The sequence below is a fragment of the Colobus angolensis genome, unplaced genomic scaffold (assembly GCF_000951035.1).
Source record: "Colobus angolensis palliatus isolate OR3802 unplaced genomic scaffold, Cang.pa_1.0 Scaffold8, whole genome shotgun sequence".
NCBI classification, from domain to species: Eukaryota; Metazoa; Chordata; class Mammalia; order Primates; family Cercopithecidae; genus Colobus; species Colobus angolensis.
This window is the reverse complement of record NW_012121820.1, coordinates 17,961,532-17,978,934: the sequence shown is the minus strand read 5'-3', so window position 1 is coordinate 17,978,934 and position 17,403 is coordinate 17,961,532. Positions and strand designations below refer to the sequence as shown.

Here is a 17,403-nt window from a genome sequence, read left to right as displayed (position 1 = left end):
CCTGCCTCCGCCTCCCAAGTAGCTGGGACTACAGGCGCCTGCCTCGTCGCCCGGCTAGTTTTTTGTATTCTTTAGTAGAGACGGGGTTTCACCGTATTAGCCAGGATGGTCTTAATCTCCTGACCTTGTGATCCGCCCGTCTCGGCCTCCCAAAGTGCTGGTTACAGGCTTGAGCCACCGCGCCCGGCCGATACCTAATTTTTAAATACAACATTACAGGTGCAGGGAAAGCTCTTAACCATCCCATGCCCCTTTATTTCTCTTTACTAGTAACCACTTTCCTGAAGTTGGTGTCACCCTATTTATATTTTTATATATTATCACATGTGTATATATCCATAAGCAATATATAGTATGTGGCACACTTTTAAAAAATGATACCATAAATAGCATCATAGTTCTTTTTTCCCCACTCAGATTCATTTCAGCTTTATCCACATTGACACACACAGACTTAGTGCTATGTTCAATCCTGTGGCTGTACCGTAATGTATCGATCCCTTCAATCCCTACTAATGGACACTTGTTTTTAGCTATTCATTGTTACACACAATGTTGCCATGATTACCCTCGTGGCTATCCCCTTGTACATGTATGTTTCTCTGAAGAGGACACATAAAGTACATACAATTCCTCTATTGTGAAGTACACACGTCCTCAACTTTATATAATGTTGCCAAATTGCTCTTCAACATGGTTGTACCATGTTTTCCAGTTCCCAGTGATAAGTGCAAAGTAGTACCTTGTTATTACTCTAATTTCCATTTCCATTATTTCTAGCAGTGTTAAGAATGGTTTCACAATTTGGCTGGGGCATGGAGGGTCATGCCTGTAATCCCAGCACTTTGGGAGGCTGAGGCAGAAGGATCACTTGAAGCCAGAGTTGGAAACCAGCCTGGGCAACAAAGTGAAATCCCCTTTTTACAAAAAATATAAATATAAATACAAATGAATAAAAACAATCTTTTCACAATTTATAGGTAATTTGAACTTTCCCTTTGAATTACCTTTGCTCATTTTGCTATTGGGTTATTTGTATTTTTCTTTTGATTTGTAGGATTACAAAAAATAAATTTTGGATCGTAATCCTTTGTTGATTATATACATAGCAAGTATATTTTTCCAGTCTTCAGTTTGTCATCTCACTTTATGATATACTTTAAAAAGAATATTCTCTTTTTTCCTTTTTTTGTTTTTATTTATTTTTTATTTATTTATTTTTTTTGACACAGAGTCTCAATCTATTGCCCAGGCTGGAGTGCAGTGGCACAATTTCAGCTCACTGCAACTTCCACCTCCCAGGTTCAAGCGATTCTGGTGCCTCAGCCTCCCGAGTAGCTGGGATTACAGGCACCCACCACCACACCTGGCTAATTTTTGTTTTTTTAGTACAGATGGGATTTCACCATATTGGCCAGGCTAGTCTCAAACTCCTGGTCTCAAGCGATCAGCCCACCTTGGCCTCCCAAAGTGCTAGGATTACAGGCATGAGCCATGGTGCCAGAGCTGTTTTTTTTTGTTTTTTGTTTCTTTGTTGTTGTTGCAGGGTCTTGCTCTGTTACCCAGGCTGGAGTGCAGTGGCGCAATCATAGCTCATTGCAACCTTGAACTCCTAGGCTCAAGCAATCCTCCTGCCTCAGTCTCCTGAGTAGCTGGGACTACACTGTGCCTAGTTAACGATGTACTTTTCAACAGAAGTTAGTAAACAGAGACTTTTATTTATTTTTTGCATTTTTCTCTAACCCCTCCCCAAACTAAAGTTTTTGCACATTTTATTGGAAAATTTTCAAACATAGAAGTTGAAATATTTTACATATATATGTATATGTATCATCCTCTAGATCTGTCATTCACCATTTTGCTGTATTGGCTTTATGTATTTTTTTTTTCTTCTTTTTTTGTCGGGGGGCTCTTGTTGCCCGGGCTGGAGTGCAATGGCGTAATCTCAGCTCACTGCAACCTCCACCTCCTGGGTTCAAGCGATTCTGCCACAGCCTCCCTGGTAGCTGGGATTACAGGTGCATGCTATTACGCCCAGCTAATTTTTGTATTTTTAGTAAAGACAGGGATTCACCATCTTGGTCAGGCTAGTCTCGAACTCCTGACCGTGTGATTTGCCCACCTGGGCCTCCTAAAGGGCTGGTGTTACAGGTGTGAGCCACCGAGCCTGGGCCCCAAGTCCCCTTTAAAAGCCCCCACTCTCTGCTCCAAAAGCAAAGAGAGACTCTAAGGCAGGAAGCCTATACTGTTCCCCTTAAGCTAACTTTGGAATCAAAAGTCCCTTTGTTTATACCAGACCTTGCTTTGTTTTTTTGTTTTTTTTTTTTCCTGGTGAAATATCGCTCTGTCACCCAAGCTGGAGTGCAGTGGCACAATCTCGGCTCACTGCAACCTCTACATCCCAGGTTCAAGTGATTCTCCCACTTCAGCCTCCTGAGTAGCTGGGATTACAGGCGCCCACCACCACACCCAGCTAATTTTTTTGTATTTTTAGTAGAAATGGGGTCTTACCATGTTGGCCAGGCTGGACCAGACCTTGCTTCTCTTAATTGGATGCTATAAATGAAGAGCAAGTGTACCTGAAATTTAGCTATACTGCTTTCTTTTCTTTCTTTTTTTTTTAAAAAAAGGCCCTGGCCGGGAGTGGTGATTTACACCTGTAATCCCAGCACTTTGGGAGGCTGAGGCAGGTGGATCACTTAAGGTCAGGAGCTTGAGACCAGCCTGGGCAACATGGTGAAACCCTGTCTCTACTAAAAATACAAAAATCAGCTGGGGCATGGTGGCACACGCCTGTAATTCCCGCTACTTGGGCTGCTGAGGAAGGAGAATCACTTGAACCTGGGAGGCAGAGGTTGCAGTTGCATGAGATCGGGTCACTGCACTCCATCCTGGGAACAAATTGAGACAGTGTCTCAAAAAAAAAAAAAAAAAAAAACCCTATCTTTGCAGGACAGGTGAGCCCCCAAATTGAGACTTAGCTCAGAAGAGTTCTTGGCTTTGCCCAAGGAAGGAATTCAAGGGTGAGCTGGTGGTGTTAGACAGCAATCTTTTATTGAATAGTGCTTCTCCTTGTGGAGGAGGGCTAACTCACAGGCAGTGAATCCAGAGTCAGCATCCATTGTATGGGATGTTGGCAACTGTGTTTTTATACTCACCTCTAATCCCTTCTAAGCTTTTTGGCTAAGATCAAGTATAGTATACTCATTCCTACCCACTTTCAATCACATGCAAATTAAGGGGCAGATTAATGCAAATTGAGGGGTGGGTTTTTAGAGCTTTCTAGGAAAGAAGTGGCAACTTCTTGGTCATTGCCAAGACACTTGTAAACAGTCATGGCACTGGTGGGAGTGTCTTACACTAATGAGGGCTGGGGACAGCTAGGGGGTCCTAGATCCTGTTTTGGTCAGCAGGGTTGTGACCAGAAAACAAGTCATGCATTCTCCTATCTCACCAGGACTCTGGCAGCCATTTAGCTACTTTGAGCCCCAGTCTCCTATGTATGGAGTTGGGTAAAAGTTTGGGTGGTTGTGAGGATTAGCTGAGATAATGCCTGTGAGTATCCAATAAATGTTAGACTCCCACATTCCAATCCCTGTGCCCCCTGCCTCCAGAATCTTTCATTGTGACCTTAGGAGATTCTGAGAATGATATTCTCAGAGCAGGGCTTCCAGCAGCTGATGGTATGGTGGGAGGAGTGGAGTGCAGCTCTTGCCTTGTGACTAAGGAAATCTATTTGTTTCTAGTATTATTGGATTCTTGGGGAAGATTTTGTAGTCCTCCCCTTGAAAGGCAAAGGGGCTAGTTGTGCCATTTGCCGTCCCAGGAACCATGAGGAGATACATGGTAACTTACGCCCGGCAGCTCCCGAAGAAGGAACTGGTGAGGAGGGGCAAGGGCCCTGGGAGGGAAGAGCAGAAAATTGAACAGACAGGTGTTTTGAGGAAGGTAGATGCAGGTACAGGAGGGGGTCTTGGATAAATGGTGGTTATCCTGTACCTTTTGGAGTCACAGCATGGCACAAAGGAGGGACCGGACCCCTGTCCTGTAGCCTACCAGCCCCCAACACTGGGCAAGCCATAGGCCACACTCAGAGCCACTGAGTCCTGTTCTGTGCCCACTCTTCCTGCTATTATGAGATCCAGAGAGAACAAGGCAGGGTAGCAACATAGAGTCATAGGTTAAGCTTGTGAACTCTGGAGCCAGACCACCTGGGTTTAAATCCCCATCACCTGTTAGTCATGTGACCCTAGGCAAGTTGCTTGGTTTGCTGTGCCTTTATTTTCTCCTGTAAAGTGAGATGATAATATTAGTACCTACTGTGTACATTGACTGATTAAATGATTTACATATTAGAATAGTGCTTTGGATAATGCCTGACAATAGTAAATTGTACTCAATAAGTATTAATTTTATTCATAAAGTACCTTTCCCCATATTTCCATAGATACCTAATTTTTTTTTTTTTTTTTTTGAGACGAAGTCTGGCTCTGTCGCCCAGGCTGGAAGGCGGTGGCCGGATCTCAGCTCACTGCAAGCTCCGCCTCCCGGGTTTACGCCATTCTCCTGCCTCAGTCTCCCAAGTAGCTGGGACTACAGGCGCCTACTACCTCGCCCGGCTAGTTTTTTGTATTTTTTAGTAGAGACGGGGTTTCATCGTGTTAGCCAGGATGGTCTCGATCTCCTGACCTCGTGATCCGCCCGTCTCGGCCTCCCAAAGTGCTGGGATTACAGGCTTGAGCCACCGCACCCGGCCCGACATATCTTTCTTAAAGATAATGACATTATCCATATAACCAAATACCACTATTATACTAAGAAAATTAGCACTGATTTCCTAATATCTAATGTGCAGTCATATTCAATTTCTTTATTTGTCCCTAGAGTGCCTTTGCTCTGTCACCTAGGCTGGAGTGCAGTGGCGCGATCTCAGCTCACTGCAACCTCCGCCTTCCAGGTTCAAGCGATTCTCCTGCCTCAGCCTCCCAAGTAGCTGGGACTACAGGCATGCACCACCATGCCAGGCTAATTTTTGTATTTTTAGGAGAGACAGGGTTTCACTATGTTGGTCATGCTGGTCTCAAACTCCTGACCTCAAGTGATTCACCCGCCTTGGCCTCCCAAAATGCTGGGATTACAGGCGTGAGCCGCTGCACCTGGCCTAGAGTGCCTTTTATAGCTTGTTATCATGAATCAGTATCTAGTCAAGAAGCATACCGTTGGTATATCTCTTGAATCTTTATTAATCTAGAGCAGCCCCCATGTCTTGTTTTTTTCATCATTAAATTGACTTTTTGAAGAAACTGGGTTCATTGATTTATAGATTGTTCTACATCCTGGATTTTTCCCTATCCTCTGTATTCACTTGTTCTCAGTCCCAATTCCAAATTCCTGGGGAAAAGATAGGATGGCCCATCTTGGATTAGGTGTTATGTTAATTTTCTATGGCTGCCATAACAAATTACCACAATTTCATGGCTTAAAACAGAGCAGATTTATTATATTACAGTACTGTAGGCGAAAAGTCTGACACAGATGTTCTTGTACTAAAATCAAGGTGTGAGCATTCCTTTCTCAAGGCTCACAGTCTTTTGTGCTTCTAAAATCTACCCACATTCCTTGGCCTGTGGGCCCTTCATCTTGACAGCCAACAGTGTTGCATTCCTCTTACCATTATTCCCTCAGATCTATCTGATTCTAAAATTCAGGCTTTGTACATTGTACCTATACTGCCTGCAATTAGTTGTGCCACTTACTTTGTGGATGGAAGTGAAGGATTTGACATTTAATTGGTTTGCTGGTACATAACGACTGGCTTCTGGGGAGAAGAGATGCCCTGACTAGTAGCTGCCAATTTCTGTAGCGTAAGTACTCCTACCATGGCCAGTTTCAAGCTACCAACTTAATTTCAGGGGGCTTGCAAACTTCCTGAAAATGTTAACCATCACTCCAGTACACTACTGCATTTAATCCTGGTAAATTTTACCTTGTTCAATGCCATCCAGCCTGCTGTTGACTGTTGAGAACAGATTGTTTCTTTTGATCTTGTTTGCTTTGTTTCCATAGGGACTGTACCAGTTTGCCACGGATATCATCATAATGATCCGAGTGTGTAAAATGTTCCGCCAAGGCCTCAGGGGATTCCGGGAATATCAAATCATTGAGAGTGCTCACTGGAAGCACCCTATCTTCTCCTTCTGGGATGTAAGCAGCTGGGCTCAGCAGGATTATGAGGGCTTAAAGAGGCCCAATAAATTGTACCCCACTTCCTGGCCCAAAGCTCAGAACTGAGAAAGAAGACAAAAGGAAAAGCAGATGAGAGACCCAATGGTCACTTTTATTAATGACCAGACTTCTGTTGGAGAGGGTGACTTATATCATCAACCAAGAGGTTTACCTAATACTGAACGCCAGATTTAGACAGCCTTACATGCCTAGCCATAGGCAACGCTGGACCAAGGCAGTCTCCACTGCAACAGCAGGCCTGCTGCTGAAACTCATGGCAGGGAAAGGTGGAGCAAAATACGGGCTCAGAGGGAAGGAGACAATCATGCCTAGTTTTTCTCTTTCCAGATTCATCAAAGAGTTTAAGTCACTCCTCAGTGTAGAAGGAGAGAGGCCAGTAGTGTTCTACTAATACACCTCCCTCCACGTGGAAAGAAACCTTGGGAGTGGAGAAGTGGTCTCCATTTCAACAGTGATCAAAAGAGCCAGAAGCAGTTCAGGAGTCACAATAACCAGGGTTTTCTGAATGCCCACATGCTGACTCTGTTCGTCTCTCTACTTTCTTTCCTACAGCCCTACTTTGGTGCAGGGGGCATTTTCAGGGCCTTGTTCACTGTGGTGACCGTGTTTCTTTTCTTTTTTTGAGACAGTCTTGCTCTGTCACCCAGGCTGGAGTACAGTGGTGCATCTTGGCTCACTGCAAGATCCATCTCCTGGGTTAACGCCATGCTCCTGCCTTAGCCTCACGAGTAGCTAGGACTACAGGCGCCCGCCACCATGCCCGGCTAATTTTTTGTATTTTTAGTAGAGACGGGGTTTCACCTTGTTAGCCAGGATGGTCTCAATCTCCTGACCTCTTGATCCGCCTGCCTCGGCCTCCCAAAGTGCTGGTATTACAGGCGTGAGCCACCGCGCCTGGCCTGGTGATCATGTTTCTAGATTTTCTAAAAGGTCCCAATTTAAAATATTTTATCCCAGTGGTAGATCATGTGCCCTTCTTTAGCTCAGAAAAGTTGGTCACCCTTCTGCTAACTTGTTCTGGTTCCCCAGAGGTGTCTTCATTGCTACTGGGTATGTTGCTCAGGGCTTCAGAGTTTCCCCAGCAATCACCTGGACAGATTCTGCCCATTTTTCTGTTGTTTCAGGAATGACTGGAGCCAGTTCCCACCCCTCTTGCATCTAGTGATTCACTCCAAGAAATTTCCCGCCGGGCGCGGTGGCTCAAGCCTGTAATCCCAGCACTTTGGGAGGCCGAGACGGGCGGATCACAAGGTCAGGAGATCGAGACCATCCTGGCTAACACGGTGAAACCCCGTCTCTACTAAAAACTACAAAAAACTAGCCGGGCGAGGTGGCGGCGCCTGTAGTCCCAGCTACCCGGGAGGCTGAGGCAGGAGAATGGCGCGAACCCGGGAGGCGGAGCTTGCAGTGAGCTGAGATCCGGCCACAGCACTCCAGCCTGGGTGACAGAGCGAGACTCCGTCTCAAAAAAAAAAAAAAAAAAAAAAAAGAAATTTCCCTTAAGGGCTTCTGACAGATGGTGGCCAAAGAAAGGGGGATACGGGGCTGGTGATGGGGGAAGGTTAGGCAGCCTTAGAGTGGTTTCTAAGGGGCCAGCAGGTAATGTAACTAGTGTGTATGTAGCTGAGTTTAAGATAGAGCAGGCCAGCTGGAGAGGAAAGATATGCCTCATCTGAAGACATTCAGATACAAAGACTGTATTTTAAGACCCTATGCCGGCCAAACCAAACAAGGCTGCAGCCCTGTGGTTGGGCTGAGATGAAAAACGAATGGAGTAGAAGAACTGTAACCAAGAGACTCAGGTTAGCTCTCAGGAAGGACCTCCTGACTCTCAGGGTGGCATGCAGTGGTGACGCAATGGGCCCTGGAGATCAGAGGACTTTGGTTACTAGAAGATGTGGCCTGATGCTTGGGGCATTTGGAAGCTAAGATGCAGAGTCACTTGTTGTCGGGGGAGTGGGAGGCTAAGCCTAACCGCATTGGCAGCCAGAGTGGCTTGAGCAGAGCAGAAGCCTCTCAAGGGCAGCCTATAAGGGTCATCGGGTTGTCAGGTGGAGCACTGGGCAGCTGGAGTGCAGGCTCAGGTGGGGAGCCCCAGACTGCTTCCGTAGATGTGTGAATCTGGATGTTTCTGAGCACTGCCTCTTTCCTTCAGTAGCCTCCCTGAGAAGCACCACATGGCTTTGCGAAAGATAAACAACAGGTGGTGGGGGCGAGTCGGGGTCTGAGGGGCTCCAAGGAACAAATGACATGTGGCTTGAGGCCACACTCCAGACATGGCATTGGGTTTGCTGAAAGCCTTGAGTTGGGGTCTTAGCTGGACCATGACTTACTGTGTGATCCTTGGGCAAGTTCCTTCACAACCTCTGTCCCACAGGGGCTTAGTAAGACCTGCTTTGTCCTGATGACTAAATGGAGTGACAGGGAAGATACATCATGCTTGGCTCATTAAAGGCACTTAACAAAGGCTGTCTTCATTTGTTCCTTTTTTTTTTTTTTTTTTTTTTAAGATGGAGTCTTGCTCTGTCACCCAGGCTGGAGTGCAGTGGCGCAATCTCTGCCCACTGCAAGCTCCGACTCCCGGGTTCACGCCATTCTCCTGCCTCAGCCTCCCGAGTAGCTGGGACTACAGGTGCCCACCACCACGCCTGGATAATTTTTTGTATTTTTAGTATAGGTGGGGTTTCACTGTGCTAGCCAGGATGGTCTCGATCTCCTGACCTCGTGATCTGCCTGCCTTGGCCTCCCAAAGTTTTGGGATTACAGGCATGAGCCACTGTGCCCAGCCTGTTCCTTTCTTTTTATCCTTCCTTTTCTTTCTCCTCTATACTTGTTTGTTTGCTGCTTTTTTCCCTTTCTTTTCTCTCTCCTTTCCTATTTCCTCCTTATCCTTCTTTCCTTCTCTCCACCCCCATATTTCTCTGCCTTCACCATATATTGTAAATGCTGAACCCAAGCCTAGTGCTGAGTTGGGGCTTTCGAGCAGAGGCAGGCCTGAAAGGGCCAGCTGCAAGGAGGTTTCCCATGGCTTCCTGCCCACCATGGTGGTCCAGGTATACAGGAGGGCTCTAGATGCAAAGTTCTAGGGGCAGTCTTGCTGATTCTCCCTCTTCTCCCTGCCTTCTTTCTTTCAGAAAAAGATGCAAAGCCGAGTCACATTTGATACCATGGACTTTGTTGCAGAGGAGGTATGCATAGATCGAACCTTGCTGTGGGGGAATTTTCTTTCTTTACCCTGGCTTGGAAGAAACCCTGACTGGGCATCAGCAGAGCTGATTTCAGTCTAGTCTCTGCCACCAACTCAGCTTGTTACCCTGAGTTGGTCACTTCGTTTCCTCATTAATAAAGTGGCTGATCTCAGTGATTCTTTCCAGCCCTGGAGCTCTAAGACTGAGCATCTAGGAACCAGCTGTCACTGCATAGTTGAGCAGAACCAATGGGAGAGAGTCCCTGGGCTTGGACCCATGGGAAAACAGCAGGGAAAGAAAAAGCAGAGGATGTGAGAGTCCCAGAGAGAGGAAGAATTCGGGTGGTGGGAAAGGGCTGACCTGTGTGAATTCTGGTTCTGCCCTGAATTCTCTGAGAGATGCTGGGCACACCTCTCACACCTGGGTGTCAGATACTCTTCAAGAGTCTTATTCGGGTGCAGCGCACCTGTTGACATTTGGAAGGCTGATGTGGGAGGATCACTTGAGGCCAGGAGTTCAAGACTATAGTGAGCTATGGTCATATCACTGCATTCCAGTCTGGGTGAGAGAGCGAGGCCCCCTCTCTAAAAAAGAGTCCTCTCATTTTGATGAGGGAATGCTTTTATATCTGTGGGAGCTTTGGACTGTGTGACTTGTTCCCTGAATTTCAATCTCATCATTTTTATCTTCTTGGCTTCTCTCCACGATATCCTGGGTATTAAATATTAAAATCCAATTTAAAATTTAAAAGAGTCTACCTATTTATAGGGAAGATCTGAAATTCTCACCAGTGCAGACCTGACTTGACCCTGGCTTGGAGGAGCCATGTTGTTTTTTTTCCTCAGGGAAAGGGGAAAGAACAGAACTTTATAATGGGTATCAGGGCCACCTGTGCCCATCTCCTGCCCCACCTCTTTCTCTTCTTGGAGCCCAGGTATGGCTTCTATTGCCTGCCTCTCCTGGGCACAGCCTTATTTTTTCATGCACCCTTGTGTATGAAGCATACTCAGTTAAGTCATCCAAGCTCTGTGACTCTTCAGCTCTTCAGGCTGGCTAGTGTGTGACACTGGGCACTGAAAGGTTAATCAGGCTCTGTGCTTCAGGCAGGAGAAACTAGGGGCCTATGTGAGAGCCACAGAACCCTAGATATGAGGGCAAGTCTGTGCACTGCAGTAGAGGGAGGGAAGAGGCACAAAGGGAAAATTCTTTCTTATGGGCAAGGCCTATAGGTGGCGCTCAGTTAAATCATGCCTGACTCTGGTTCCAACACAGAGAAGAGTAGAGAGCCAATTTATCCTCCCATCTCACCCTTCTGAGTAGCTGACATTACAGGTGTGCTCTCCTGAACCCAGCTGGAGACTCAATGTAAAAACCAGCCCTTTGGCCAGATGTGCTGGCTCACACTTGTAATCCCAGCACTTTGGGAGGCCTAGGCAGGAAGATTACCTGAGCTCAGGAGTTTTAGACCAATCTGAGCAACATAGTGAGACCCTGTCTCTACTAAAAATTAAAAAATAAAAATAATCAGCTGGGCATGGTGGCTTACACCTGTAATCCCAGAATTTTGGGAGGCTGAGGCGGGAGGATTGCTTGAGCCTGGGAAATGGAGGTTGCAGTGAGCTATGACTGTGCCACTGCATTGCAGTCTGGGTGACAGAGTGAGACCCTGTCCCCCTGCCCCCACCCCACCCCCATAAAACAATGAGCCCAGCCCTTTGAGTGATGCTAATGAGTATGGGGTTTCTCTGGGGTGATGAAAAGCTTCCAAAATAGTGTGGTGATTGTTGTACAACTCTGTGAATACATTTAACACTGAATTGTACACTTTAAATGGTGACTTACAGGGCATGTGAATTATATGTAAGTAAAAATTATATATAATATATAGTACACAAACATACATAGTTATATAACCTGCCCCTCAGCACAGCATTTGGATTCTGATGGAAAACTAAGCCTCAGTATAGTCCATGTTGAGCCTCTAATAATGCTGAACCCTTAGTATTAGAGAGGCTTAGAATCATAGACTCAATTATTGCAGCAACTGTCAGACAGTGGAAACAATGGATACATTTTTAAAACATTGTTTAGAAAAACACTGAAGAAAGCAAGTTGCCCAAGTGATGTCTACAGTCTGACATTTATGTAAATTTTTTATTTTTAGTTTTTGAGACAGAGTCTCACTCTGTCATCCAGGCTGAAGTGAGGTGATGCAATCACAGCTCACTGCAACCTCAACCTCCCTGGGCTCAAGCGGTCCTCCCATTTTAGTGCCCCTCAGTAGCTAGGACTACAGGTGTGTGCCACTATGCCTGGCTAATTTTTTTTTTTTTTTTTTGAGACAGAGTCTTGCTCTGTTGCCCAGGCTGGAGTGCAGTGGAGTGATCTGGGCTCACTACAAGCTCCGCCTTCCGGGTTCACACCATTCTCCTGCCTCAGCCTCCCGAGTAGGTGGGACTAAAGGTGCCCGCCACCACGACTGGCTAATGTTTTGTATTTTTAGTAGAGATGGGGCTTCACCGTGTTAGCCAGGGTGGTCTTGATCTCCTGACCTCTTGATCTGCCCGCCTCGGCCTCCCAAAGTCCTGGGATTACAGGCGTGAGCCACTGTGCCCGGCCCAATGCCCAGCTAATTTTTAAATTTTTTGTAGAGATGAGGGTCTTGCCATGTTGCCCAGGCTGGTTTCGAACTCCTGGACTCAAGTGATCCTCCTGCCTTAGCCTCCCAAAGCACTGGGATTACGGGCATGAGCCACTATGCCCAGCAGTAAATTTTAAAATACAAAATAGTCTTATGTATTCTGTGGGTGCATATATATGACTACATAAAAGTGATAAACTCAGATGGTGGGGAGCAGATCTGTATTGGGGTGGTGTATATATTTAAGAGGATTTTAACTATCTGTGTTGTTCTGATTTCTAATGGAAAATATGTGTTATTTCCAAAAATTTTGCTTATACCTAAGAAACAAAGAGGAAGTTAGTATACCAGATGTTAATTTTGGGTAGTGGGATTATGGTCAGTCATTCTTTCTTGATCCTTCCTGTCTGCTGGAGGAACACAGTAGGGGTATGGCTGGCCTGCAGTGAGTGAAAGGAAAATGGTGAGAAATGGTGTTTGAGAAGCAGACAGGGGCCAAGTCTCCTAGGCCCTATTTGAAGTGTATTCCCTTTTCCCCATCCCAGACATTTTTTGGCTCCTAAGGTAGGCCTAGATCTGTGTGTGGTTGTGAGGAATACTAGGTTGTGTATTAGCTCCTCCTCCCATTGAGGAGCTAATTAGGAGTTATGATGAAACTTAACTAGTAAGTTACCCACTTTCGTGGTAATTACATTAATCCGTTCATTAAGGCAGAGCCCTCGTCAACTAACTACCTCTTAAAGGTCCCACTTTTACAATTTTTTTTTAGAAACAAGGTCTTGCTATGTTGCCTAGGCTGGTCTCAAACTCCTGGCCTCAAGTGATCCCCCTGCCTTGGCCTCCCAAGTGCTGGGATTATAGGCATGAGCTACTGTGCCCAGCATCCACTTCTTAATAATGTCAGAATGGCAATTATATTTCGACACAAGTTTTGGAGGGGATGTTCACTCTATAGCAAGAGCCTACTGAAGAAGGGGCTACTCTTTTAGCTAAGTTGACCCAGTGGGGACTCACTGAGGGTATGGCAGCATCTGAGCTGAGACCAGAATGATGAGTCAGCCACGTCCACGAGAAAACCCAGGGAGCAAATATTCCAGGCGGAAAAAACAGCCCAGGCAGATACCTCAAGACAGAGCCAAGCTTAGCATGTGCCAGGGACAAGTAGAAAATTCCAGAGTAGAGAACAAAGAGAAGAGGTAGGAGATGAGGTTGGAGAGAAGCCATTGAGGGGTTTTCACAACTCACAGTGCCACTTCCTCAGCAGGTGGGAGTGGTAGGTGAACGTGCTGGTCCACGAGGCCTGGTTCACTGGAGAAGAAAAGGTTTAGCTAATAGTCTCTGGAAGGTTCTCTTTGCTCATTAGTCTCCTACAGCACGCTGAGGTCTGGGATGAGACACAGGCGAAGTTCTCCCCTGACTGCTCTGTGTGTGTGCTGAGCAAACTCTGCAGGACCACTGGAGCCCAGGGAAGCCTGTATTGCCTGGGAAGGTCAACGAATAGCACAAGTCGGGGGATGTCAGCATTGATATGTGTCAGATCTATTCCTAATCCTGCCTGAGTTTCTTCATCTGTCAAATGGAATAACAGTTATTGGGCTGGCGGGGATGCAGTGAGATGGGCATGTAAAATGTTTATCCCAGTGCCTGACACACAGTAAGCACTCGTCACATATCAGCCACTGTGGTACAGGGAACGGGAAAGTGTACGAGCAGGACTATGGGGTGTTGCCCGCTGGCCCATGGGCAAAACTGCTGGGTCCCCTGTATCACTCTAGTCCTCTCTCCCCAGGGTCACTTTCCTCCAAAGGCCATTCAGATCATGCAGAAGAAGCCTTCCTGGAGAACAGAGGATGAGATCCAGGCCGTCTGCAACATCTTGCAGGTTCTGGATAGCTATCGGAACTACGCGGAGCCCCTTCAGCTGCTCCTGGCCAAAGTCATGCGCTTTGAACGGTCAGTGAGGGGCACAGCCCTTGGCTACCAAGCTGAGGCTGAACTGAGCAAAAGAGCCTGGCCGAGAAGGTGTGACAGGTCCTGCCCACCCCTCTGTATAGTGTTAGCCGTGAATGAAGTCTTCTGTCCATTCACTTTAGCACCCACTGCTATAGTTGTAGCACCCTTTATCTCACTCACTTATTGAGACTCTTAGAGAAGTAAAGGGCCATTAAATCTGGAAAGGATCTAGTAGGAACCTCAGAGAGGATCTGGTCCAATTCCCTCATTTTTCAGATGAGGAAACTGAGGTTCTGTGGGGGAAAATGGCTCCTCCTAGGTCACCCAGACCACAAGAAGCAGCGCTGAAACTGGAATCTAGGCTCTAAAAGTCAGAATGGATCACAGTTGATTGTACCATATCTAGATAGGCACTAGCACGGGGTCTGTGAACCTGAATGAGAAATGTCTCTATTTTCATTAACCTCTAGATGAAATTTATTATTTCCTTCAATCATGAATATAGGCAACAAACCACTATCATATTAGCCGTCCCTGTGACTTTTTCACTGAAAGAAATCACAGATATTTGCACATCATATTCGAGTTGTTGCAGATTTCTCAAAAAATTTATGTTCATCACATCTTCAAAATAATGGTAGTTATTAGATCTGCTGCTAGATCTTGTTATTCAATGTCCTAATAAAGATACAAATATATTGCTTTATCACAAATTTGGTTTACAAAAATTTGTTAACTGTAATTATGTTGGATTTTATTTTATACACTTAAAACATTATTTAGATTAGCTGGGTGTGGTGGTGGGCACCTGTAGTCCCAGCTACTCGGGAGACTGAGGCAGGATAATCGCTTGAACCTGGGAGCAGAGGTTGCAGTGAGCCGAGATTGTGCCACTATACTCCAGCCTGGGTGACAGAGTGAGACCCCGTCTCCAAAAAACAAAACAAAACAAAGGAAGACATTCTGTGAATACTTTACCAGATTGTCTAAGGGTCCATAATACAAGAAGTGCCCTGTACTAGAAAAGTCTAAGAGGTACATGTGAAAATATTGCCATTTCCAGGCCATCTCAGTGGCTTCAAGAGGGTCAACCTAGCAGAATATTTGGGTAAGGCTTGTCTTGAAAATACAAGATATGGCTGGGCACAGTGGCTCATTCCTATAATCCCAGCACTTAGAGAGGCCAAAGCAGGAGGATCCCTTGAGCCCAGGAATTTGACGAGCCTTGGCAACATGGTGAGACCCCATCACTACACAAAAAATATTTTAAAAAAAACTAGGTGGGCATGGTGGTGGTGGCATGCATCTGTAATCCCAGCTACTTGGGAAGCTGAGGCTGGATTACTTGAGCCTGGGAGATTGAGGCTGCAGCGAGCTGTGATTGCAGCCTGGGCAACAGAGCAAGACTCTGCCTCAAAAAGAAAAAGAAAAGAAAAAAGGAAATCTAGGATTTAAATTGACCATAGGTTTGTACCCTAATATTTTCCTCCATGGAAGTCATAGTCTAAGGAGTAAGCTCTGGCCTGATTGTGGCTTTGCTGTGACACCTAACTGCAGATTGAGACCCTTTGTGATCAGTGCAGATGCTCCAGGGGGAGATTATTACCCTTCAGCTGGCTTGGTCAAGAGTTTCCCAAAAGTTGTGTTTGAACAGGTAGCTTTGGCAGGTGGAAGTGTAGATGAGGCAGAGAGGACCATTTGCTTTGTTCTAACCCAGTCAAGAAGAGTGTGTCACCACTGTCTATAAAGTAAGATTCTATGCCAGGCAGAGTGGTGTCATGGAAAGGAAAAGAACTGTGGCACTGGAAGCTCTGGAATTTTTGTTGTCGACAGAGGGTCTCGCTCTGTTGCCCAGGCTGGAGTGCAGGGGCGCGATCAAAGCTCACTGCAGCCTGGACCTCCCAGGCGCAAGCCTCCTGCCTTAGCCTCCAGAGTAGCTGGGACTACAGGCACACCACACCCAGTTATTTCTTTTAAATGTGTGGTTTTTGTTTTTTTTTTTGAGACAGAGTCTCGCTCTGTCGCCCAGGCTGGAGTGCAGTGGTGCGATCTCAGCTCACTGCAAGCTCTGCCCCCCAGGTTCACGCCATTCTCCTGTCTCAGCCTCCCGAGTAGCTGTGACTATAGGCGCCCGCCACCACATCTGGCTAATTTTTGTATTTTTTAGTAGAGATGGGGTTTCACAATGTTAGCCAGGATGGCCTCGATCTCCTGACTTCGTGATCCGCGTGCCTTGGCCTCCAAAGTGCTGGGATTACAGGTGTGAGCCACTGTGCCCAGCCTTAAATTTGTTTTTAGTGGAGATGAGTTCTTGCTATATTGCTCAGGTTGGCCTCAAACTCTTGAGTTCAAGCTATCCTCCTCTCTCAGCCTCCCAAAGTGCTGGGATTAATAGGTGTGAGCCACTGTCCAGCTGAAGCTCTGGAATTTAATGCCTCATATGCCCCGTGTGACCTCAGGCAAGCCACTTAACCTTTCTGAGCTTCAGTATCCTCATCAGTGAAATAAGGATAATAATATGGATTTTATGGATTTTATTAAGGATAATAATAAGATTTGGGGGAAGATCAATTGAGGTGTTATTGTGAAAGACCTCTGCTAGTTGTGGTTTATTTCTGGGACTGGGAATTAGCAGCTTAGACAGGATTCTTCTAGTTGCCAGTATCTGAAAGCCCAGCTCAAGGGAACGTGTTCGTGGCTCATGTATCTGGTAAGTCCTGGGATAGTTCTCCAGCTTCAGGCTGGCAGGAATTCAGGGATGTTGTTCATATAAGTGTCATTCTCCGCCAGACTCTCCCCTCATACTGGTGAGATGGCTGCTGCAGTCTCAGCTCCAAACTCATCTCTTTAGTTTAATCTGATGGAAAGAAAGAAAAGCTCTTTTCAGTCACTCACATCAGAGCTTGGGATGAATTCTTTCTGAACCAGCTTGGCTTTGCTTGAATTACCACTGAGGTCAGTGATGCTCTGATTGAGTGTTGAGAAAGGGTAGTTTCCCCAAAGGAGAATCAGGGTGTGATTGGTGGAAAAATATGATCAGATGCTTGACAGAAAAAGCAACAGATGTCTGCTTTTGGAGATTCGGGTTCTAACTCTGACTTTATTGTGGCTTACTGTGACCTTCAGCAAGCTGTGGGTTCCTTGGGTCCCCCTTTCCCCTTCCCAAAAATGTTGGTTGAGCTTGATGGTCTCTGAGGGTCTCTCTGGCTATAGCTATAGTCATCTTTACTTCAGTGAACAGTGCCTGTGCTTCCTCATCTTCAAAATCCCATTTCCCAGCTGAATATTCCTGCCGTCTCCTAGCTAGTCGTTATCACCTGGGCCATCTCCTCTTTCTTTTTTCTTTTTATTATTATTATTTTTGGAGATGGGTCT

The 17,403-nt window shown here is 46.1% G+C and overlaps 1 protein-coding gene across 4 annotated transcripts in view; it reads left to right on the top strand.

Annotated features, from left to right (window-relative positions):
• Positions 1-17,403, top strand: part of CNBD2 (cyclic nucleotide binding domain containing 2) — an 89,405-nt gene that overhangs the window by 19,146 nt on the left and 52,856 nt on the right. For 3 of the 4 annotated variants that reach the window (XM_011929126.1, XM_011929125.1, XM_011929124.1), the window contains exons 1-4: positions 3,654-3,882; positions 6,067-6,204; positions 9,381-9,434; positions 13,865-14,028. In XM_011929126.1, the coding sequence (XP_011784516.1) occupies positions 3,832-3,882; positions 6,067-6,204; positions 9,381-9,434; positions 13,865-14,028 (407 nt within the window). In that variant the 5' untranslated portion in view covers positions 3,654-3,831. Of the gene's footprint in view, positions 1-3,653; positions 3,883-6,066; positions 6,205-9,380; positions 9,435-13,864; positions 14,029-17,403 lie in introns of those variants that run through there. The other variant, XM_011929123.1, reaches the window with a different exon arrangement.